The 26289-nt window shown below is 40.5% G+C and overlaps 1 protein-coding gene across 6 annotated transcripts in view; it reads left to right on the forward strand.

Annotated features, from left to right (window-relative positions):
* The window catches only part of magi2b (membrane associated guanylate kinase, WW and PDZ domain containing 2b), a 69704-nt gene that overhangs the window by 15019 nt on the left and 28396 nt on the right, over nucleotides 1-26289 (forward strand). For 4 of the 6 annotated variants that reach the window (XM_081698553.1, XM_081698555.1, XM_081698554.1 and 1 more), the window contains exons 2-8: nucleotides 44-160; nucleotides 16274-16393; nucleotides 17957-18172; nucleotides 18923-19142; nucleotides 19989-20068; nucleotides 24596-24653; nucleotides 24758-24876. In XM_081698553.1, the coding sequence (XP_081554679.1) occupies nucleotides 44-160; nucleotides 16274-16393; nucleotides 17957-18172; nucleotides 18923-19142; nucleotides 19989-20068; nucleotides 24596-24653; nucleotides 24758-24876 (930 nt within the window). The remainder of the gene's footprint in view (nucleotides 1-43; nucleotides 161-16273; nucleotides 16394-17956; nucleotides 18173-18922; nucleotides 19143-19988; nucleotides 20069-24595; nucleotides 24654-24757; nucleotides 24877-26289) is intronic. The other 2 variants (XM_081698556.1, XM_081698557.1) reach the window with 2 other exon arrangements.

Consider the following 26289-nt stretch of genomic DNA (forward strand, 5'->3'; position numbering starts at 1 on the left):
GTCTCATTCAGCCATCTGAGCATTTCATATGTTCTTTTTGCAGGAGGTGTTGTGGATAAGGATCTTCGCCATTACCTTAACCTACGATTTCAGAAGGGATCAGTGGACCACGAGCTCCAGCAGATCATAAGGGATAATCTCTACCTCCGTACCGTGCCCTGTGAGTAACCCTGGTCTATTGTACTTAACCCCTGTCTGCTTTCAGTCAATAGAATAAGTGACATTTTATGCATTTTTAAATTTGATTGAAATAGTCTGGGATGTGAAATGGAGATAAATTTGGCCAACTGATTTTGCGTCTTTTTTAGCATTTCATGATTAGTCTGGAGGCTCTTAAAAAAAAATCTAAAGCCAAGCAAGGAACAGCACCATTAGTTTTCTGATTTAAACTATGTTTTGGTTTCAGTATAACTGTACCAGTGCCAGTGATGGTGATGATGTCATTGACGTTATTGTATTAGTGTAATGCTTCAGATGGAAGAAAAGAATGAATGTTTGGGTTTTGCCTCAGTGTGGTGTGAGCTGAGTGAGTCATGTATTTTGCATAGATAAACAAGAACCTTTTGTAAAGGGTTTAGGATGTTTGATCTTGAACTTATACCTGCAGGTGGATCAAATTAATTTGCAGCAGCTGCTCCCATTACATGGTAATTAATTAGGAGAACAATGGCCTTGTGCCTTACCTATTTTCTTTGGGTAAGTATATTTTTCAGTGGTGACATTAAAGCCCTTTAATCTGCTTATCTGTACCTACTATTTATTTTATTGCGTCACGTTGTGTCTTATTTTATCCTCTGCCTGACCTCAAATAAGACTGGACTGGTGTGTCATTCAAACTCATTTCCAGTTTTTAGCCACAATGCTAAGGGTGAATGGTGCTTTGGTCCTGCTCATTTTGGATGCAAGTGACACTGAAGTGGTGACATGGGGGTTGAAAAACAAATCTTGTACATTTTTTTTATTTGGTGCCACGACCCTGATAGAATCTAGTGATCCCTCTGGGGATGCAGAAACGTTTAAAAGGGGTATCACTTGCTAGCTGCTACTTTGTTGTACCAGAGTAAGACATGTTGATTGCAGTGACTGTGTTTTTTATGCTACTGAGGATTTGAGCTGAGGCCCTCCAATTAATCATGCTACTCCCTGCTCTTGTTCTTGGGCTTGTTCCTCCATTTTTCTCTCCTTTTCTGTAGTTTCTTCTCTTCTCCCATTCCCTCTGTCTCTCCTTTCATGCTGTTTCTCTGTATACCCAAGCTCCTCACTGTTGTCTTCTACTCCTTGGCTGTAGTTTCCTCACTTGTTCACTTGTTCTGTTCTGCTCTCCCCTCTCCTCCACTGCCTCAGTCTCCCCCCCCCCTCTCTGTCTCAGCCTGTGGTTTCCATGGCAACCACCATCTCTTCTCCAGCCCTGCCGACAGTTTCCCCTCCCCCCTCCACAGCACAAAACACATCACAATTACCGAGCGGCTGGCTAAAATGATGCCTTTGATTTATGTCCATGCTGTGTCCTCATGACTGTACAGTTCTGGAAGTATTACTCTGGTACATAATCATCAGTGTAACTGAATAGCCGGCCAGAAAATGCAGAGAAGGAGAGATTGGAAGAGATAGGCCCTAGTAATTCTACAACCGTGCTTTATACATGCTGTGCATATTTGGAGAGGAACAAGAAGGCGGCTTGGGTGGCTGATCTTGCTGGGTGATTAAAACCATGTTGGATTAAGGTTTGATTGTGCTATATCACAATCCCAGAGGAAAAAAAGACAAAGAACTGACTCATTTTCTGTGTCACCAGTAATTAAAGCAGTGTGAAGTCTGTGTGGATTTGTATCAATATTTCAGGTCCCATAACTGTTTGCTGGATTGGAACGGGCAGAGATTTCCTTTTATTTCTTTCCATTGTGTTTTTATAGCAGTATTTGGTCTGCCACTGTCTTACCTCTTGTGGTCATAAGCCATAATTACATCATGTCATGTCATTCCTGGGTCAAAACTCATGGGGTGGCCTGTTTCATTTAAAAAGTCCATCTTTTTCAGCATTGCTCACTATTTAGAATGTTACGATTTCTGAGGGTAGCCTACTGAAAGTGTACTAAATGAGTAATAAAGAAGCTATTGATTATGCTTAAGTACTTTTAGACAACCTCGTTCACATACATACATACACACGTGTGCACACACACACACATGCATAGACAGCCAGACACACAGCTGCAGTTCACGGAAGACCCCCTGCCTTCCCGTTTCTTGTTTGTTCCTCTTTCCTGTACATCTTTTGACATCTATTTATTTAAATATCCTTTTCTATAGAGCGGCCATTATTGTACTGAGCCAAAACATACTATATGTTGCCCCTTGGGTATCTTGTACATAGAAATGATCACAAAGGCTGGCACAGACTGCATTGCCCAAATGGTGACACCCCCCCCCCCCCCCACACACACACACACTCTGTAGAGCTGTCTCCTTCTATCAGTAACTTTGATGAGCAGACATCAGGGTGCATCATCAAGGGCCTGTCCTTCAACAAGTAAGCAGTAGCTATGATTCACCTGTAGCAGTTCATTTACACCTGCATGTATATTCTCGTCTCCGCCCATGTGCCCTAGCTGATCCGAGGACAAAGACATCGCATTACCCACCACTTAGCCCAATAATCATCCATCGACAGTGGCACAGTGATATATTACTACTGAGACATCTCGGCCTGCTGGATTCTGGAAAACGGGGCAAGATGAAGACAAAAGGGAAGATAGGTTTGGGGCCGATGCGATGCAGGCAAGGTTTCTAGTATATTCTGACATTGTGTTTCAGGCTGTTTTGAAAGTTTTCCTTTGCCTGGCAGTGCAATGTTGTGTACTTCAGCTGAGTGTAGCCTTGATTTCCAGGTGTCTGCGTTGCCTACACTCGCAGCACCACTCAACTGGCATAAGCCCCCCCTCGCCCTCACATTCCCCTATCCCCCTTCTGGAGGAGAAGAATGAATGTTTCAGTACATGCCCATCATACATTGGTTCTGAATGCCATAACTGCACTGGCATGACTCAGAGTCAACAGACGCTGGTGCTCTCAGCCTTCCTCTTGCTGCTTGAGCCGTGTGGAGCGGGTACAACACAACACTCTGCTCCTGTGCAGATCCTGCTCCAGATGCTTCAGAAACCAACACGGAACTAGTTCCCAGTTGTTGTTGTGGGGGGTGGCATGCAGGCAGGACCCAGGCAGACTGGGGCTCCGTAGAAGGGCCTATTTATACCTTTCTACCTTATTGTTCCCCAGTTAAGCCAATTTAATGAATGCCTTGATAGCTTTAAGTCAGTGTTGTATATCATTTAATATTTTTTTCATGTCTGACAAAGGTTTCAACGTTTTTAACATACTAGAGAGGAAGATTGCCACTCTGTAATGTCTTACATGTTTGTGAGACACTAGAGTTGCCCGCGAGAGAATAGGTTAATGGAGCTAAACAGCTAAAAATGAAAACTTTAAATAGTTTCTCACCACTTAGCTAGGATCATCCTTTAATTTGAAAAGTACAAGTGTGTATTACAGTAAAAATAACAAAGGACACTAGCATTTCTGCTACTCAGTGCTGGTTGCTGAGCTGACACTGGAGTAGTATCCTTCTGCCCAAAACCTGTTTGCTGACCCCTCTCTTTGCTGTAGGAAAAAAAAAAAAATAAAAAAAAAAAAATAAATAAATAAATTAATAATTATATATATATATATATATATATATATATATATATGCACACACGGGTTAGTCTTCTAAGCTATTTTTACTGTAATACATACTTATACTTTCCAAAATTAAAAGGAAGATCAGGGTCAAGTGGGGAGAAACCAATTTTTCATTTTTAGTCATTTAGCTCCATTTACCCCATTCACTGAGGGCTCTGTTGTTGTGGGCGCCTTCTATTGTTGTGCAGTTATTTTCTGATATAATGGGAGAGGGATAGGAAGTGAACAGGCTCCTCATAAACCGGCTCTGGTATAACTTAATCAAATGTTAGCTAACTAGCATACTTTCCTGCTATCTACTGAGCTAGCAGTGAAAACAACTTTAAAATATTGAGGTTAAGTTATAGAAGTAATTAATTGAAGCCCTCAGCAGGTCAAAGTAATTTTCTTAGTCAGAGGTTCGTTCTAAAAGATTGAAGTTAATTTAAACCACGAAATCCATATACAATGATATGATCAGACATGGCTATTTCACCTTTCACCTTTTTGACTTAATAACATTACTTTGATTTCTTTTATTTATTTACCTCCATGACAAAATTTCAAAATGCAATTCTGGATTTGACACTATCTTAAGGCTCCTTCCCTCAGGTGAAACTGAGGGTTTGACCGGCTGACAGTCTGTAGCACCTTGCCCTGCCCCTTTGGAGAATCGGAATAAACTTCAACATGGTGGCACGGATTTACCCAAGGCAAGGGATGGGACATATGGGCGTGGCTTTCTTTTTAAGAACTGGAACTGAGGGCTAATTAGCCAGCTAAGCAAATGTAACATCCATTAAGTTTAACCAAAGTTAAAGTGAAGATTTCCTTGAAGATTTTTTGGTTTTGAGTTATACTTTGTCCACCACTGTTTTTGGCACTGTGTTAGTGTTAGTGTTCTTTTAGGCATGTTCTTGCTACTGAAGTCTTTCTACTTGCTGTAGCTTTCTACTATGGTCCTCCATGAACTTTCATTAATTTCTGCATTATTTGTAGTCTTTCTGTTTCTTGTCATATAAGCTTTTGTGCTCTGCCACGAGCAACATGAGTTGTTCTGCCACCATGATGCCCATTTCTTTAGATTGTAACCATGGCAATAACAAATCAGAGTGTCATTGCCATGGTTGCTGTCCAAACAAATAGGTGTCATGGTGGCAAAACAAATCTGAATTAGATTTTTAATGCATTAGTCTGACTAGAAAATGTATTTTTATTTTGGTTTGCCACTTTCTTACCCTAGGTTGGCAAAGGTTATCAGGCTATACATCAGAATAATTCAGAGTTGACTCACTCCTTTTTTAGGCAGGCTGTTGGGTGTGGGGAGGGGGCCAAGTTTGCTGTCATAGTTTGCACTGCGCCTCTCTCAGACCTGACCTAGATCTGCCATTGCTGGTGCAAGTTCCAAAATGGAAATAATGGAAATAATGCTACATTAGAATAATTAGCAGTCCTGTACTTGGCCTATTGTAACCTGAGTTATGATTTCTAATTATGTAGACTGTGTTGTTTTAGTTAGTACTGTCACATAGATTGGAACACCTTTGATTAGAAGTTAAAATACACCAATTTTTTTATCTTACACTGAGAGCTTGAATTCTTGTCCATATTTGCCCGTTTCCTCTTTGAAATTTTATTTTTAATTGAATTTAAGAGACTTAATGAAATAGTTTTAAAGTTTTATGTTTTACGTTTTGGCACTTCAATTAGTAAAATCTGAATTTTTAACAGCTGATTTAAATCCTATATATTATTTACATTCATTAATAAACTACATACATAAAATATTCATTCCAGTTGCAATTAATACATTTTTTTTAGAATTTCTATCTATTTTAGTTAATTATTCCAATTTATATCTTTTTTTAAAATCCATTTTTAAACTAATTTAATAGTATTTGTTCATTTTGATATTTTGTTCATTCTAATATTTTGGATAAATAATATCAAGTCAAGTTTGGTTTATTTGACACATACATAGTCATACACAGTACAACACGCAGTGAAATGGTGGACACGCAGTGAAATTACATAAATTACATAAATTATCCAAGACGTTATATTCTTACCTTATTAGAGTAATACACATATTTTGTAAATATATTTAGTCTGACCCCCAGCAGCTGTGTGAAATTAACTGAGTGTTTGGAGTGTATGTACCAGCCATGCTCTAGTGATGGGGCATCTCACTCTGTCATAAGTGGCTGGTCCTGCTGTAGTAGAGAGTAGAGTACAGAGTTGTACAGTGAGGTCTGTTGGCTGAAGGACACTTGCGTTACTACAGCTACTTTGTAGGCCCTGCCACTCAGACTGGCAGGGGAGACGCAGAGCTGCGTCCGTCATAAGAGAAACACCTGAGTCACAGACGCAGAACGTGAGTACAAGGCTACCTGTCTTCTCAGCATGAAAATAAGCAAGCTTATGCTGCATGTTGTATGCTTCAGATTTGCAATGGCTTGCTTAACCCCTCACTGATTAGGTAAATCGAATATGACTATTGGAATCCAGGCTGGTTGTTTTTAAAAGTTAATTCTTTGTAACCAGATTTTTGGACTACTTGTACCTGCTGTATTTGCATAAATTGTGTGTTTGGCTTTACATGAAACATTTCACCCTCCATTCAGCTATGTCTGGGAAGCAACATAGACTGTAGCAGCTTCCAGTAAGCCTCAACAGATGCTTCAAAACAGCCTGAGCACTCTTCCAAACAAACTGAAGACACACAGTCTGTAAAATGATGAAAAGCTCCAACACAGAGGTTCCCCATCTTCTGCTCCTGAATCAATTCCTCTTTTAGGGTGTATTCACACTAGGCCTGGTTGCCTTTTACAGTGCCTGAGCATGCTTGTCCTGCCTCTTCTTTCCACCCTTTGGCCTGCACTCACAATATACTTAACATTCTGGGCCTGACCACGCTTACGTAATCACAATGCAGCTTTCTGTTTTGAAGAAAAGCGCTCTCGCATAGCTCAGTGGAGTTCATGATTGTACATACTTATTTGGAGTCATTTTGAGTGTTGGATTTAGGGAGTGCATCCCATACCTTCAAATACTGAACCATAGTTTTTTTCAACTTGTCACAACATTGTTTCTTTGGTTCTCTGGTATCCATGAGGATAAAGATCATTGCAATTTTTACCAAATATTTCAGAATACCTGTGTATTGTATCCAGTTGTTCGTGTATAGTCTCATCTGTCCAAATTTCTAGCAAACACTGCACTTTTGTATTAAACCAGAGTGATCCCTTTGCCACCAAGGTGGTTTAATGGGACAGTCATATAATTGACATCATGTTCAAGTTCTGCACTCAGACACTGTTAGTGACTACAATGCCCGAGTGCCTGAGTCCCACTGAATCATGCCTGAGCCCATTCTTCAAGCAGGCCCAGGCACAGTAAGAAGTGATCACACTAGTTAAATGAACTGGAACTGCTTGGGCACGGTACAGATCACCTAAAATACACCTTCAGTTTGCGAATGGACTTATGTCACCCAGTAAATTCTTCACGGACACTCTCATTAGGGCTGATCTGGAACCAGTGGCCATACTAGACTGTTCTGGACAATGGAGCTGATGTAAGAGCTCAAAAATAGGAGAGTTGAGGAAATATGGCTGAATCTATACCTGCAGATAAACCCAAATGACAGGAGTGGATTTGTGTGGGCTTTGAATTCCTTGAGGGTTTATGGACTTGTTTGAACTGGTCATCTTCCTAATGAGGCAAACCACACAAAGCAGAAACTTTCTTTAGCAGCCAGTGCCGTGGAACATTGATTTGATGTTTTCTTTTTTCAGACAATTAGTCAGGGTACCATGTAGTTTATGTGTTTTCAGATGAGAAGGTAAATGTTTGTCTTTAGAAGGCTACACAGCTCATTGCTGGACCAGATATACCAAGGTAAACTCATATTTCAGTGATTATGAACTGTACAAAAGCGACAAGAGTGCTTTTGGTTTTCAGACACAGAACTATCTGTGAGCTCCTCTGCATTGTTCTGTGAATCTTATCTTCTGAATCTTAAACAAAGCCTCTGTGTGGTTGTACATTGCACACCCTTGATTACACATTCCCTGCAGTCAGCATTCAAGCTGTGAATCTGGCATGGTGGATGATTGCTTTCTTATAAATGCATATTTTGCACATGTACTTCTACCATTACAGAACAAAGTCAGTCTTCACTAACATACTTTCTTTCAAAGCATTACAATTTTGCTTAATGAACAGCTCTTGCCTACACTCTTGCCTTTGCCTTGGCAAGTAGTCATCATTTGTCTGAGGTTTTGCTACAAGTAGGCAGCTGGGATAGCCCAACCACTACGGAACCCCTTCCTTGGCCAATTGGGCTGGTGGGGACACTTCTCCAGGGCTCTAGCAGAGTTGTTGGTTTGACCCTTCGTCTTTTTCTGAATCTCTGCCTAGCCTAGGTTCCAGCTCTGCTTCCCTCTCTTCTACTTGCATTTTGGGAATCATTATGTTACACTAGGTGTGTGAGCAATAGTAAATTGGTTCTTGCTTGGTTGTTGCCACTGTCTCTGATTGAATTCAGAGGTGCCGAAGGGCAAGACAGTGGCAGCTGTGGCCGTTAGCAGAGCATGCTGTGTCTGCTCTCCGTAGAATGGCTGTTCTCATGTTTTGGCTCTCTTTCAGATGGATAATCCTCTGTATCCATTTGTACAACCATATTGGCATATTTCTATGTTGCTGCTTTAAATTCTCTTAAGTCACAGATTTTGGCTTAGACTCATTTATCCCTACTAGTTTGGAAGTGCAGTGTGCTGGAAGTTTAGTTAGGTTCCTTATTTCAGACCTAGTGTTGCTTTTCTTATATTGGGGAATGATCAGAAGCAGCTGGTCTCAGATCACACCACAATGAAAAGGAATTCGTCACCCATATAGTCTAACACAAATAATGGTGAATGACTTGTACACTTGCTCCGTTAGCATGATCTTGTTTACATCATGCTGATTCAGACTTTATACCATTTACGTTTTCAACATTTTGTAGATGCTCTTATCCAGAGCAACTACCATAAATCTTGCATACTTATGAATAACTTGCACAAGTATCAGTGTCTGTGCTACCAGCTAAAGGAATGCTAAATTCCATTTATTATTAGTGATGCTAGTGTTCTGGGAACATCCCTTCATGCAGGCTAGCCCATGCTACACAGCAGAGTGGGTTACCTGGCAGAGTGAGGCTGCACTGATGCAAATCAGGCCTCATGTGGTGGCCATGTCATATTGATGATCCTATTATTTGATGTGTCATTCTGAAATATAGATAATGAGCGTGTCTTGGCTGCTCCTGCTAACCTGCCTCTGTGAGGCTTTTAAAGGTGGACTTGCTAATTCACTCAAAAGCGCTTCCATGTGCACTTTCATATGGGATATCATTACAGTTTGGGGTAATTGTTGGCCTGTGCCTGTGTTTGGATGCTGCCTGTGTGCCAGTGGAAGCTCTTGGTATTATACTGAAAATCCTCGATCCACGTCACGCCAATTTATTTAGATGTGTTATACTTTGTAGTAACGTCGTAATAAATACTGCTTTAAGTATTAGTTGAGTTTTCTTTATTATCTCCTCACAGTCGCTTTATAGGGCAATAAAAAGCTACATAGCGCTGTAAAAAGAATCGTTTCGAGTTCCTCAGAAAAACTATATATTTTTACCTTATTGGAACGTATAAGTAGTTAAGGGTCGACATTTCCTATTACACGGTGCCCGTGGTCACGTAATTTTGATTTTTCTTTCTTCAGTTTTAACAAATCACCAAATCATATACACCGTTAATAATCTTATATACACACAATTCATAATGAAAGAATAGTTTATGCTGCCGCGCAAGATCAATAGCCCGTTTATGACGATGACTACAAAAAAAACAACCAACCAACAAACAAAAAACGTTTCTGGGTTGAGTGGAAGAAAGAATTTGTGTAACTGGAGGATGTTCTGTCGATCATGCCGTCAGTTTCCACAACAGACAACCACAGTATTTAAAAACCGTTCAGCTGTTAGCGCTCCAGTCTTCACCGTTCCCAGTAAAAAAATAGGTCGCACCTTAATAGCTTGGCTAGTTTTACACTGCCAGTGTTCTTATTAATGTGAGGTTTTCAAATAATTGTTTCCCTTTTCAAAGCAACTTGACCGTTCTTGGTACAGAAGCATGTTTTTAAACTGTAAATAAACATATATCTACAATTCTGTCCACACTTTCTTACATTTGGTCGCAAGACATTTGGTGGCTCGGTGGCCCGTCCAATGCAAAATTTTATATTCTTCTACCTCTGTAAGCGAAGGTTTACAGGATAGCATGAGAAATTGGCGAAGTTCTAGCATGCGGGCTGTGTGCGGCGACGGGCGAGTGAGTATCCCTCAGTGCACTCCCTCTCTCCTCTTCAGCCGGAGTGCGCTTGGCAGGGCTTAGCCGTCTTACGTTTTCGCTGGGTGACAGAACGAAACTCTTTAATAGCCTTTCAATCTGAGCAGGGTCCCTCTCTCCCACAGCTGCTGCCTCTTCCAGCAGCAAGCTGATATATGAGTTACCTCATCCATCGTGGCAGCCAGGCAGAGGAATGCACAAGGCAAGGTGAGGTGAAGCGGTTGAGGCAAGTCGGACGAGAGAGAGAGAGAGAGAGAGAGAGAGAGAGAGAGAGACAGACAGACAGACTGTTTTATCTGCATCACTCAGGCAGAAATGGTTTAGAAAAGACAGAGCACGCTGCATAGTAAACTATATCCATTTGTAAGGTGAAGACTATATATAGATGTGTGCTATGAAATATTGATAAATGCCTGCATAAAGTAGCAGTGTTTTTTTTGTTTTTGTTTTTTTTGTAGAGTTCTAAGGATATTTGTTGTATTTGTTATTTGTTGTGATTACGTATTTTCTTGATTTTATGTGGTGGTCTGAGCTTTTTTTTACTGAGTTAATATGGTGACACTTCGTCAGAATACAATGAGCTTTTTGTGACAATGCCAAGAAAGAGTAATTGGTTTGTCCAATCACTTGTCCAGTTGATTTATTATTTATATTTACCCCCTTGAATATTTCAGACAGACTTTGTTACTGTATCTTATAGATCTACATATTGTTAAACTGCTTTGACATACCAAATATTTTGTACTAGGACATATTGCAATCATAGAATCTTATTGGAAATGAGACATCACTAAAGAAATAATTCAACCATTATGCTAACATGCCTAAGAAAATTTAAATAAATATAGATTTTTATTTACTTACTTCTTAATCTGTTTACCGCCAAGCTGTTTTTCTTTGACAGGACGGGCATGCTTAACTAGATGGTAACTGCCTGCTTTGCCTCAGCCTCTTTGCTGGCAGTTAGAACGACTTTCTATGGTTCTTTACTGCCCTGCTATGAAAGGGTGCCAAAATGAGCTATCTCCTTACACTCTGTGTTTATGGTCTTGTGAATCAGTGAATGGCAGATTAACTAATGAATCAGATAGACTGACTCATGAATCACTTAAGATGGAGGTGAAATCTTTTAGTTCTCCAGTATACAGTGTTGTGTTCACTGGTACTCTCCATATCAACTGGGCTGAAAACTGCCCTGATCTGAGGTCAGTTCTACCATTTCTCTATTAATTTGTGTTGATTGTGGGGTTCTGATCCTGCCCCAGCAGCTTTGTCTATCTGGAGTCTGCAATCGTTTAAGGTGAACTATACCATGTATGTCCTAGCCTACTTTGCGGCTTGTTTACCTCATCCAAGTATTACTGATTCAGCTCGCAGATCAGTGGACAGCCTCAAGGTTGGCGCGACCGTGCAATAGGTGCTAAGCGCACCTCCCCCTATCATTGGGTGTCACAGAGCCAGTGATGATTACAGGCAAATTTGAGGCCTTGGGCTGACTTCTCAAGCCTGGCTAACAGGCCTGCTGCTATTCCACAAGGGCAGCCTTTCAGTGTCAACCTTCAGCCAGCCTCAACCCGCAAACACACTCTGGTTCTGCTTCCCCAAAAAAGTCACGTTCACTGTGAAAGTGAGCAGCTGCTGTGGCTGCTGGCTCGGGGTTTTTTCGTTCTAGTCAACCAATATGGGTTTTTCAATGGCCAATGCTGATGGCAGATATGTTGTTGTTTGTTTCTTGCATCTTGTAACATAATAATAATAATAATAATAATAATAATAACAAATGAGACACAAAATTGTTTAACGTACATGAGTATTTAAGACTATTATTGTCTGCATTGTCTGTTTGCTTAAATAGACCTGTACTCTGCAGTGGACGTATTTTAAATTAAAAAAAAACTAAACTAAATGTCCAGATGTAATCAAAAAACTAAAATTTGTATAAATAAATAAATAAATTGAGCCAGTGCTGGAAAAAAACGAGTAACGTAGATTATCTCAAAATGTAATTTAATCGGCTGAACGATTAATCAGTTGTTCACTAGTTCTTTCCTCAACGACCTCAGCCACTTCACGTTCTTTGATCTATTCAAGCTCTTGGTATACCTGAGTCAGGTCAAAGGGTGTATCTGAGCTGGAACCTAAAAACAGACTGGTTTTGTGTCTTTGGATGGAAAAGCCAGTTACATGGAAACAAAGAGGGTGTGGAACTGCTAGTGATGTGCAGATCAGAGCACTGTGTGTTCAGATGCATAAGCATTTACAGTGGTGTAATGCGGTTCATACTAGTCATGATACTGAATGTTTAGCCACTGATCTATGCCTTGAACAAGAAGAACTGACTGTTAGACATCAGAGTTGGTGCTTTCTTAATGGGTTTGGGTTTGGAGTTGGAGTCAGAACCCATACACATTGTGGGTACCCATTCATATCGCAGTGTAAAGCTTGGTGATGAAAAGATGTCATGACACTTTTGGTTTAGTATTTAGAGAACTCTTTCCTACCAAGTAGAACCCATTCTTTATGGATCTTTACAAAACCTCTATGGCAGGGTTCTGAATGACACCAGAAATATTGCAGAGAAGGCCAGAAGACGTCTTTTTCTTCTGTGTGGATGTTTATTCCTCTCCCTGGGTTTGGATGAAAGCATGGATTCCTGAGCCTAGCACAGATCAGATTGGATTGGATCAGATCAAAAGCCTTTAAGAACAGAATAATGTTGCCTTTAAAGGTTGTTTCTCCTCTGGGATCCTCACATTGGTAGCAGTGACATTATGAAGAGAAATGAAAACAGGTAAATCTGCAGGCTGTTTCAGGAGTTTCATTCCTCATAATCAGATCAACGGTAATGACAAATGTGTGTGTTTGTGTGCATCTTAGAGGTAATTTTAATTTAAAAATAAATAGTTCAAAATAAATAAATAAATAAATAACAGATTCCAGTGTAGGACATAAGTGCTGTGGGTTATATCTATGTAAAAATGGTCTAAAAAAAAAACGGCTGTATCCATCTCAGATTTGAGGCTTCAGATTTAAAAAAATGAACCATTTTCCTTTCCTGTCCAGAAAGCTGTGTGATGAGCACTTCATGCTAATCCAGTCGATGAATCTTATAAATATTCATGCCTCTCATGCAAATTAGAGCTCCAATTACATTTCCTGCATATCATTTCCAAGCCTTTGTGAGGACAAGAGCTGCACGTGAGCACGGGGTGAGCGCCCAATCCTCTCGACAGACCCGAGCCCCTCAGTGGACACGTGAAAAGCGCATCATCACAGGCATGAAATAACTCTGGCTTACGGAGGACCCTTCATGTTCCACCATGAATCATGCAAATTTGCAGTGTCATGCATGAATAGGTATGTATGGAATGAGTAAATGTTGCAACAGCTGTTCAGGGAAGATTGTAGCCGTAGATGCTACCGTAGATGTCGGCAGGGTGAGCTCACAAGGCAGATGGGTTTGTTGCTGTATTTGCCTTTTTTTTTTGGAAAGGGTTTGTGTGTGCAACAGCAGTGTGTGTGAGTGTAAGTGGATGTAGACAAAAGGAGACTTCTGTACCAAGGAACTAATAGGATGAGTCATTACATATTCAAATACCCACAACGGCTTAACCATCTTATGGATTGTTTTGATATTTCAGTCTATTCATACTCCAATATGTCTCTTATTTTGACTAGAGAGGAAGGCTTGAATCAGTCAGCAGAAAAGCTCCTAAATATACTATTTTGCATAATGCATAATTTTAAAATAGTCTTGCCCATGAGTATTTAAGCACTACTGATGGCTGTATGATGTAATGAACCCAGTTGACATCACTGAGTGCTAAAGGTTTTTTGACACATAAACATGGTCATTGTCTTGCCTTTAGGCCTCTTCTTCTAGCGCAGACACTGAATATTCAGAAACGTACAACACTTTATATTTTTAGGTCGATCTACAATATGTTATAGAAAAATAACATGCACACAGGTGCAGTTTGTATTTTCAGAAAAACATGTACTGCTGTGTTGCAGTTTAGCCTAAGCTCTCTCTCTCATTCAGTCACTTCAGCTCGCTCTCTCCTATAGTAAAAATGAACTTATCTTGCTAATATTATTTAGCATTGTCTCTGCTGTTCAGAACCCAAAAGAGGCTTGATACATTTTCTAACCCCCAATCCAAATGGACTTTTCATGTTCAAATTGCACATCATGATAAATCACTATCACCTGGCAGTGCCAAGAAAAAAAAAATCCAACTGTACCAAAGTCCGTGTAGGATGATATTACGTAATCAAATTTAAAACACAAACATGAATACAGCGCATACAAATTGTAAATAATATGTATGCAGGTACACAAATTATTTGCTAGAGAAAAAAGTGGAAGCCATAAACCTGTAGCTGATTTGACCTGATTAAGCAGTGGCTGTAACTCTTTTCTTGTGCTTGCTGTGCATCCTACTGTAATAATAAGACCTGCCTCCTTGTTATATATATATATCTCATCCTACTTTAATACTAAGAGGTCTGCTTTTTATGTATCTCACCTTAGTGCAATAAGACCGGCCTTCTTCTTTTGTATATCTCCTTACTGTGACAAAGGTGTACTTATTTACAAAGGCCTATTTATATGATCAGTTAATTGTAAGAGTGGAGTTTGTCTATATATACTAAACCTAATTGCTTATCACAACCACTTCCAATTGTGCAGCAGTAATGGTCTGTCCAGTAACTGATTAGGCTTTTGTAACTGGCTGCATGAGCATGTCTCAGTAAATGCTCTTTTTATCTGTGTGGTCATTTGGGTTGCTATGGAATATGAGCACAGATCCTGGATAGAGCATCCAAGGTGCCAGTGGCTAACCAGGAGGCTACTGCAATTTACTTCACCCACTCGGATGGTCACATTGCATGCTTTAGAAGGCTTGCTCTCGCAGACATTCATTGTTCCTATAGGCAGTTTAAAAGCAAATATTGTTGTCAGTTGATGCAAAATGATCTAATTTCTCATAAGCAGTCATGACAAGTGTCGCAGCAAATTTATAATGTAATTATGAAAGTTCTGTGACAGAGCACTGTTTCTGATTAAATATTATTAGAATGATTATTTGAGGGATCAATCATGTTAGAGTTGTTACTGTCAGTAGCATGGGAGGTGAAATAGGCTGCTTATAAATACTACAAGTAAACCAGCTATAATATCTATGTGTACTTCAGTCAGGCAAGACGCAATCACACACTGTTTGCATTGGTTACATTCCTTATTAGCAGAGATAATATTTGGAAGCTAAAGCAATATTTAAGAAGTGTTTTACTAAATACATTTCCTGCCCATCTGACTTTTTTATAGAGGAAACGTTTTGTGTAAGACTGTCCAGATGAGTTAGTTCCCATGATGATGAGTACCCATAATGCAAACCTGATTTTTTGTTTATGATCCAATTTTTTTGCCTCGGTCAAAAGCTGCAGGGGCTCGCGTAATCACGTTTCCCTGATTACAGGATGCCTGTTGTTATTGATTATGATCATTAAGCTTCTCTGAAGTCCTGTAATATCACTGTGTTCTCGTGCTGTGAGCTCAGATAAACTCTAACACTTCATTGTTTCACCTTACTAAAGGCTCTTCAGGTGGAATGGAAGGTAAGACTTCACATAAGCAGACCTGTTTGCTCAGCCTCCACCGTTTTAGCCATCCCTTCACTGGAACTACTGCCCACATTAGCAAGCAGCTGTCTTCCCTGTCCCTTTGACCAGATCATTTGTCACTGCCGTGCCACTCTGTGAAAGTGACCCCCTCAGGGGACACTGTAAAGCATAGCCTTATGACTGTGAAGCTCTGTCTCACCCCAAGCAGATCACTATTCTCCACTATTTCTGAACTCATTTCAAGCTGATAAGTCCCAACTCGCACAGCAGATTGCTGACATTTATAGGACTCGAGAAAGAGGTGTGGAGTGAGAGGTTTTTTTTTAGAATGAACTGATGTCATTGTTGCTAGAGTTAAGATGCGTGGCATGGAGTTCTCCTTTTGTCTCATTGCAGATCTTAAGCCACATATATGACCCACTCAGTGTTTGTAAGAATATTTACTCTCAGCTGTGGTTCCAAATGATATTGTTTCTATGTTAGATAAAGTGCGCTGTGTGTGGATTGTATCTCCGTTCTCAAATCTGCATTTTTGATCACCAGGCACCACGCGGCAGCCTAAGGAAGGGGAGGTCCCAGGTGTGGACTACAACTTTGTGAGTGTTGACCGGTTTATGGAATTAGAGAAAAGTGGGGCCTTGCTAGAGAGTGGAACGTATGAAGGTGAGTAGAGAGTGTTTTCTTTGGAGTTCCTCTAAATCTACCAGCATCCGATCTGGGTATCCAGCGATCCATATTTTTCATAATAATTCCAATTCCACGTTCAACACCTCATGTATCTGAGCTGTATAGGAATACTGCTGCCAGGCATAGTATAACTTAAACCTCATAATTGTTGTTGTAGTAGTAGTAGTAGTAGTAGTAGTAGTAGTAGTAGTGGTGGTAGTAGTATATTAATAATGAAAAGTCTTGCTTCACTAAGTTGTGTAAGATGAAATAAAATCTGTTGATGATTTTGATAATTACGCATTACTGGCTTTGCTTGCAAGGTGTCATTCTTGTGTTTCAGTGTAAACAACAGGTGTGAACTGGTTACAGTTGAGGGAACTTGTCTGTGTTTCATAACATGCTCACACACATTTAGCCTACCTGTAACCTCGTGTCTCTGTGACATTGAGGAAGAGTATTCAGAGCAGCACCAGAGGGGCCTGAGGGAACTGCCTGTAAGGATAGTGGACTAGTTTCCAAAGCACATTCAGGTTCCTTGTGTCCCTTTATGAGGGGAGAAGGGAAAGGCCTTCTATACCAGGCAGTCTGCGTCAGACACCAGCCGAGCCTGCTCTTTTAGGACGTCGTTTCTTGATGGAACCTGTGCATTTCTCCTGAGGTCCAGTTTGAGTGCAGGATTACACAGGATTTTTGGGCACCTTCTAATATGCTGTAGAGATATTATTTGGGAGGAATTGGAAGCAAAGAAAAATACTAATAAATATATTAATTACATGTCTTGTCATGTTACCAAATTAACATAACGTGTTTTGGATTATTAAAATTACTTCCCTGTAGATTAACTGGTTAACTCTGAGTGCCTGGTGCTGAAATTGTAACATTTCATTAGAGGATTTGCACTCAAATCAGTTCACTTCAGTCCTTTACCAGTATTCTCTTAATTCTCTTATATGTACAAAATCTGCAGAGAGCTTTCTCCCATCAATGCTATTATAGATCACAGTATGTAACAGAAGTCATAACAGAAACAATTCTCTATTTCTGGACTTCATCAACCCTCCACAGTCTCCTGTAACTTGCAACTAAAGACCTGCTCCCTGACACACACACACACACACACACACACACACACACACACACACACACACACACACACACACACACACACACACACACACACACACAGGCACAGGCACCCTGATACACCCTGATTTCAAGAGGTTTGGGTATCTTGTGAATGAGGTCACCTTAATAATAAATGCCACATGCACAAGGATTAAAAGGATTGAAAACATGAAAAGATTGCTCTGAAAACCACCTTAACCTTCATGGTGCATACAAAGTTTCATTCACAAAGATTCTGTTCTGTAGTTTGCTTTTTTTTTTTTTTGCACTGGACCTTTTGGGGTCTAAAGTTATGAATTCTGAATTTCCCAATTTCTTATTTATTAGGTATATAGGCAGACATGTTTAAAAAAAGAAAAAGAAAAAAAAAACTACTGCAATTTAAAGTGATAATACATGTATCAGTGATAGGATTCCCTCCTCCTGTTCCAGATAACTTCTATGGCACGCCCAAGCCCCCGGCGGAACCCACGCCCATGCTGTTTAATGTAACTGACCAGCTGCTACCAGGTGCCCGCCCCAGCGCCGAGGGGAAGAGGAAGAGGAATAAGTCAGTTAGCAACATGGAGAAGGAGAGCATCGAGCCGCCCGAGGAAGAAGAGGAAGAGAGCCCCGTCGTTAACGGCAATGGCATCGCCATCACTCCAGGTTAGTGCCAATTACTAAAAGGTCTGAGCACAGATCAGTATTTCCCAGGTCTCTTCTCTGCACATGCTACTGCTCCACTCCAACTTATGAAGCATTTGTGAGCAGGCTGATATCTTAGTGAGGTGTGTTAGAAGCAGGGAAAGCACTGGAATTTGCAGTAAAGTAGTACTTGCAGACCATCAAAGAACAGGGAACCACCGCTAAAGCTCATAAATGTCCATCCTGTGCAAAATTTTCAAGTGAAGCTCTTTTTTAAGCATAAGAAATTCAGTGTTTGCATATTTATTATAATGAATAATGTTGTTGCTACACCTCCCGAACCATTGTTAGAAATTATTCTGTAACTCTGGACCAAAGACATGGTTGCATAGTTCCAGATTTCTTCGTTGATTAGATAGACCTTGTGGCCGTTCCATTTTTTAAGAACTGTGAATTCAGTAGACAAAATTGCAGCACTATACATCAGTACCACACAAAGCTTTGTAAACAACAGTGGGTACTGGAAATAGATCACTAAGAATGTTTACAGTAATTATACAATAATGAAAATCACCAATGTTAATGTAGCTAGCTAGCTAGCTAGCTAGCTAGATAGATAGATGGGATAAATTTCTTATAGTTTCCTTTTGCCGTACTTTGTTGTTTGAATTTGAGGTCAAATGAGACCTACAGTCAGAAGGCTACCTCTCATGTGTGTTTACCTCTCACATACACAAACCTTACTCACTACTGTGTGCTGCGCCCCTACAGAGTCAAGTGAGCATGAAGACAAAAGCACCGATACCTCTGGTGAGGCAGCCCCCCAGTCATGCCCACCTGAGACCCCCACGCTGACAGCCACAGACGCCCCTGAAGAGGAAGGGGAGGCACCCAAATCGCCCCCGGACTCACAGAGCAACGATGATCTTGGGCCCCTGCCAGACAACTGGGAGATGGCCTACACCGAGAAGGGCGAAGTCTACTTCATAGAGTGAGTGAAGAGTTCTGCAAAGCGCGCTTCACAATTAGAGACGATGCATACAGGGGAGCATGCTGTGCTGAGCTTCTGTGCACCGTTAGAAAGTGTGTGGATAAATGAGGGTGTCCTTTTTTGTGTGGTGTCATGGACGCGTGAATTATTTATGAGAACATGAGTAAAAAGAAAACATTGTATATTTTTTGATAAATTAAGTTACTATTCTTTTTTGTCCTTGGGTCTGGGCATGAGTTGACACAGCGGTTCATGTTGAGCCGTAGATGTATCATGCGGGTGAATGAATCACCCTTAAATTGAATCCACTTCGTTCTCCGGACAAGACGGTAATAATAAATATGGACAGGAGTGGAGGAGGCATCGGAGGGAGTGGAGGAGGCATCGGAGGGAGAGCGAGAGGGAGAGGGAGAGAGAGAGAGAGAGAGAGAGAGAGAGCTCTCCTCCTTCTCCAACTCTTTCCATTTGTAACGGAAGGCAGGGGACTCATTAAAATTATCGATTGCTGTTCTGTTAACTGGAACTCTCCTTATCCAATGTGCCAAAGTCATGTACGATATCTGATTGTGAATCTTACTCATTGTGTTCTTAAAGGCACTCTGACAACACTTCATCTAACTGAAAATCCTTCATATCTCTTTACACATTGTTTACTGATGGAATCCTTTATAACCTCCTATATATAGAATGAAATAAAACAGCTTTAAGCTGATGGAAATCTTAAGTTGTTTTAAATTGATCCCATTTGCAGCCTGTTAATGCTGTAGGAGTAGCTACCAGTTGATACAGTCAGTATTGAAAGAGTCAGTGGTGCATACCTTAACCTTTTTTTTTGCTCCCCCTTAGTCACAACACCAAAACAACCTCATGGCTTGACCCTCGATTAGCAAAGAAGGCCAAACCTCCGGAGGAATGTGAGGATGATGGTAAGGGTACTTGAGTGTTTGTGTGTGTGTGTGTGTGTGTGTGTGTGTGTGTGTGTGTGTGTGTGTGTGTGTGTGTTTGTTTGTGTGTGTGTTTTCATGAATCACCATGTGTGTGTATAGCGTTAGGATTCAGTTAGGACTGGAGAGATTTTGATTAGGTATTCACAAGTAAAGCAATGCATGAATGTGTCTGTGTGCATGTCTGTATAAGTGCGTATGCGTGTGCTTGTTTGTGTTTATGACTTATATTACTACTGTAGTGTCATAACCCCAACTTGTAAGTTTCTCATTGGGGCACACTGAGTAGATTTTCCATGTTGAAAGAGCAGACAGGATGACATGGGTGCTGGGGAAAGCTAGCTTGCAGGGCTTATGTAATTGACAGTGAGCTTCCACCACACCAGCAGACTGCTGCCGTGGACCAGAGGGTCATGCAACATATTTCTGCAGTCCCTATGCTACTTTTGAGGTGTTCAGTGTACATTCCCAAACATTGAATCTCTGTTGAGTTTATGGCACAAACAGCGATTATTTGCCTGTCTATCATTCACGTAGGTTGTCAGCTTAAACACAAATGAGCTGTAATTACTGTGAAGCCTCTCCTGTGCATGTCATTGAGTGGTTATGTTTGTTAATCAACAGCTTGGCTTAAGGGAACTTGACAGATAATGAAGCAGCATTCTGATGGCTGCTCAGTGCAGACTTGTCAGGCAGGGCAGAGAATAATACAAAACACCAGCTGCTTTTTCAAGAAGAGCGAATGAGTTGAGCTCACTGCTGAAGAGCCTCGGATGATCCTGGGTCTGCCCGGGATGACACACTTCAGTGTAATGAAGTTTTGATTCATAGCCCCTCTGCACAAAGTCCCCCTTGACAGAAAAGAAAATGCTGTTGCTGTGATTTGGGACACTGCATTCACAAAAATTTGTTTGTGAAACATGTAATAGAAACAATATACTGACCTGTCGACCATTTCTTGCTGGCAAACCATGTTTTAACACATGCTGTATTAGTTTAAACAGGAGCTTCTAAAAAAACACAAAAAACCCAACAATAAAGTGACTGGAGTGCAGCCATATTGAGGCTGTGGCCGGCTCTGGGTTTGTGACTGGTGGGGGCAGGCTGCTGCTGTTTCTGCAGGTTCTCACAGTGGCTTCAACGTCATAGATCTTAGAATAGCACTGTGGGAGCGCTCTCTCGCTTGGTAGAGGAAGGGCTCCGTTGTGGGGTTCTGGCTCAGATTCAGAAATAGTGCTGGATTTCCCCCAAAGCAGGAAAGCTTCAAGTTGAGTTTCCCTGATATTGATAAATCTTACAGTGTAGGAATAGCTATCAGATAAAATTAATCTGTGAAATTGGAGAATTATAGATTACATTTACATTTATATGTAATGCATTTGGCAGACGCTCACTCAGAGTACCTTACAATTTTCAGTCATGTTACTGAGTTAGGTGAGTGTAGTGCTAGGAGTATTACCCAAGAACTGTAATTGGTGTAGCGTAGAGCACTTGCTTGGACAGGGATTGAACCTTGGTCCCCCACAAGGGAGGCAGCATTTTTAAGCACTATGTAGATCATGCAGGCCCATAATGAATTGGCCGAAAGCAACAGAAAACCAAAACAACAGATAGGTGTGCGGTCTTTGTGTTCCTGTCTACCATCTCCATCATTGTCTGTAAAGACGCATCACCATGACAGTAGTTTTGAACATGCGTTTGCTCATACCTCCTCCCATGGTTAATATTTATCAGTGTGATCTAGGCCCGAGTGTACCATGTTTAAAAACCCTCTGTTGAGTTGGGATGCAATTTAACGCTGCCAGAAAAATCAATATCTCTTTCCGCCAGCCTGTTAAGTGCTTGTGTGTGACATGACTGCTAATACTCCTCTTCCTGTCAGAGCTCGGAGCTATTTTCCACTGCTTTGTGCACATACCAGTCAGTGCAACCCAGTGTTCTGTTGTGTTGAGAACACCTTATTTTGCATTACTAACATTTCATATGAGGGTTTCCCACATCTGTTTGAATCCTTTGAGCTCAGAAGGGCGCTGTTATTTGTGGCTCCCTGACCTGAGTGAGGCCTTTATCGCTCATTGCCACGAGAGCTCTCCACATGGGGAATCATCAGATTGTACGTGGTTGTCAGACACGCAATAGACAAGACACTGCAGCATATTGTTTGCAAACAGGTCCCCAACCCTGTTGGGATGGGTAGTGGGGTTGAATTTCCTGTTTTTATCAATAGACGAGTAACTTTGATTCATGTTAAAAGTATATTAGTTGTTGTTTTTTTTTGTTGGGTGCTGTGGAATTTAAATTTAGCTGCATATTCTGTTCAAGTTTTCAGAAATTCTGAGGGAGGGTGTACAGTTCATAAATAGTGAGTAAACACTGCAGCGCACCAGCAATGACATTACATTAATTTTCTCTCTTTCTGTCTCACATACACACATGCTCAAGCGCACGCACCCAGCCAGACATACTCATATTTACACTTCTGCATGCTCCCAAATATACATAAGACTCAGTGAATGAAAGAGCCTGAAAAAGAGAATTCTCCTGTAGTTGCCATGGCAACTAGCGATGGAAGACCACTGATTTAAGGAGGTTTGAGCAAGATGGATATTTAAGGTGGTCTGTTTTGGACTCTCTTTTCATTGGGTTTTAATTCCAATTTGTGTTAATTCAAGTGGATCATATATGGTGAAATAATATGGTCATTAGTCATTAGTGCTGTTTCGCATTAATGTTTAAACTGTAAGAGAAATTTTGGATTAAGTATTTCACTGCAGTCTCATATATTGAGCAGGTGAAGGTTTTATTATTAATAATCCTCTGTAAAGCTGAAGTAAATGAAGCTCTGCTTATCTACAGGTGAATTCTTTTGTTTTTCTTTAACTTCTTTTAGTTTGTAGAACAGAGAGCAGTCAGCCTAGCTTATGTCACCATGCTTTCTTTCCATTAGGAAAGTGTCTGACTCATCTGTCTCCCACTTACAGCCTTGTAGTTGAATTTGTGGTGCGATTGAGCACTTGAGCAGTAGCTGGTCTGAAACAGCCCTGCTTTGAAGAACTATAAAGAGGGTCAGGACTTGATCCATGTGCGTGTTTGTGTGGTTATGTGTGCGCGTATGTGCGTGTGCAGTGGGACATTGATTTCTGTAACCCTCAGGAGAGGTGTGAAGACTTCTCCAGTGAGCAGTGGCAAAGGCACTCAGTTCCAGGCCTGCAGCCCATTCACTCTGCATAACAAACACCTCCAGAGCACGAGCTAAAGGAAATCAGGACCCTGGCTAGAATGAACATATACAGATGTATACACACACACACACACACTCTCTCACACACACACACACACACACACACACACACACACACACACACACACACACACACACACACACTCACTCACTCACTCTCACACACACACACACACACACACACTCTCACACACACACACACTCTTACACACACTCACACACTCTCACACACACACACACTTACACACACACACACACACTCACACACATACAATCACACTCACACACACACACACACACACACACTCACACACTCACACAGCTTTCGTTCTACTGTGGTAGTTGTTTTGGGCTTGTTTTTTGTTTGAAAAGATTTCTCTTTACATAACATACATTAACTTCTATTACATTATGCTTGTTTCTCATTCTACTGTATTAGTTGTATTTACCTTTATAGTATAAACCATTATATAGCATAAAGCACTACATATGTAAAGCACTTTTAAAGATTTATATAGTGCTTTATACTATATAAATCTTAAAAAGCACTTTTTAAGATTTATATGTAAAGCACTTTTTAAGATTTATAGTATAAAGCATTATATAAATCTTGAAAAATATTTTACATAGAAAATGTATTCTACTTTTTTTTTTTTACCATTAATTTACCATTAAATATTATTAAAGTTATAGTGTGATTACATGTATAAACAAAACAGAAACAAATACCTTGTGATTCATCTGCTGGATCCTGACGCCATTTTGCTGCATGTTTTGCCTTTGTGGTTGTCATGGAGATTGATGGTGATTCCTCGCACAATTCAATCGTTATTTCAAAAGATACATAACATTTGCAGAGAAAAAATAATTAATAGCATTTTATTATCAAAAGTGGGAAAACTGACCTTTGACAGCAGATGTGATGACTCAACACTCTTCATCCTTCCTATTTCATTTTACAGTTTACACATCACCACTCAAATCAGTTTAATGATTCTAAGCTGTTGATGTGGGCCAAAGTGCCATTACACTTCCCCCACCATCTCAGAGAAGACAGACAAAACACAAAGGTGGCAAACCGATTTATCTAGTTTTATACTTATTCTTGGCCCAGATAGTAAAACCAGAAAATAAAAGCAGTCAGAACTCTTATAAGAGTAGGAAATCCTCTTTTTCAAAAAGCATCACTGTCATAGAGATCAGAAGAACTCCACTAAAGCTGTAGTATGCCGATGAATTGTTTTCCCCTTCTGTTTTTCCCCCTACAGAACTACCCTATGGCTGGGAGAAAATAGATGACCCTATATATGGCAGTTATTATGTTGAGTAAGTGTTGCCTCTCCACATTCTCTATCAAGCATATAATCATGTACAGGCAGTGAGGGAGAGCAAGCATTTGAAGAAAAGCTCTGCCTTTCCTCTCCCTACAGCCACATTAACAGACGAACGCAGTTTGAGAACCCAGTCCTCGAAGCTAAGAGGAGAATCCAGCAGCAGCACATGCAAAGCCAAGGCCTGTCGTCACTGCCGCTACCCACCATCTACAGAGGTACCTCATTGGTACCGGCACACACAGACACAGCCAAACAGACTTGTGTGTGTGTGTGTGTGTGTGTGTGTGTGTGTGTGTGTGTATAGTCTGTTAACCCTTTGGAAGTGTGTATATTTCTGCATTAATTAAGCTTCATTCAGATTGTCATACAAGTCCTAAAAGTAGATAAAGAGAACCAAATTTATTTATTGAGGTAAATAATCCAATTATATATATATATATATATATATATATAAGTGTGTGTGTGTGTGTGTGTCTGTGTGTGTGTGAATGGCAAAAGTATGTGTACCTTTGCTTTCAGTATGTGGTGCAGCAATAACTGCAACTAAATGTCTCCAGTAGTTGTTGATTAGTCCTGCACATCGGCTTGGAAGTATTTTGTTCCATTTGTCCATACAAAACGGCTTCAATTCAGTTATGTTGGTGGGTATCCTCCCAGGAAATGCTTGCTTCAGGTCCTTCCACAACATTTCTATTGGTTTAAGGTCAGGACTCCAAAACCTTAACTTTATTCTTTAACCATTCTCTGATAGAAAGACTTCTGTGCTTAGCGTCGTTGTCCTGCTGCATGACCCATGTTCTCTTGAGATTCACCTCACGGGCATATGGCCTGACATTTTCATTTAGAATTTGTTGGTATAATTCAGAATTCATTGTTCCATCAATGGTGGCAAGCCGTCCTGGCCCAGATGCAGCAAAACAGGCCCAAACCATGATATTACCACCACTGTGCTTCACAGAGGGGATGAGGGTTTTATGTTGGAATGCAGTATTTTTGGTCTCATCTGTCTATAAAACCTTGTTCCAGTAGACTTCTGGCTTGTCCATGTGATCTTTAGCAAACTGCAGATGGGCAACTATGTTCTTTTTGGAGAGTAGTGGCTTTTTCCTTGCATCCCTGCCATTATACATCATTGTTGTTCAGTGTTCAGTTCAGTGATGGTAGACTCATGAACATATTAACCTTAGCCAATGTGAGAGAGGCCTTTAGTTGCTTAGAAGTTACCTTGGGTTCTTTTGTGACCTCACAGACTATTATACGCCTTGCTCTTGGTGTGATCTTTGTTGGTCAACCACTCCTGGGGAGGGTAATAATAGTTTTGAATTTCCTCTGTGTGTACACAGTATGTCTGACAGTAGATTGATGGAGTCCACACTCTTTAGAGATGGTTTTGTAACTGTTTCTAGCGCATTGAGCATCAATATCTGTCTTAACTATTTCATGGCAAGATGCTGTAAGCATTCCTCACAGATTTTTGTTCATATTGACGTAATAGCTTCATGTTCTTTACGTTCTGACCCTACTATGTTGCAACAGAAATTGAGAAGTTCAGACCAGACAACGTTTTTCCAATCTTCTATTTTCTAATTCTGGTGAGCCCATGTGAACTGTATCCTCAGCTGCCTGTT

The sequence above is a fragment of the Electrophorus electricus genome, chromosome 16, assembly GCF_041902795.1.
Source record: "Electrophorus electricus isolate QZ-2024a chromosome 16, ASM4190279v1, whole genome shotgun sequence".
NCBI classification, from domain to species: domain Eukaryota; kingdom Metazoa; phylum Chordata; class Actinopteri; order Gymnotiformes; family Gymnotidae; genus Electrophorus; species Electrophorus electricus.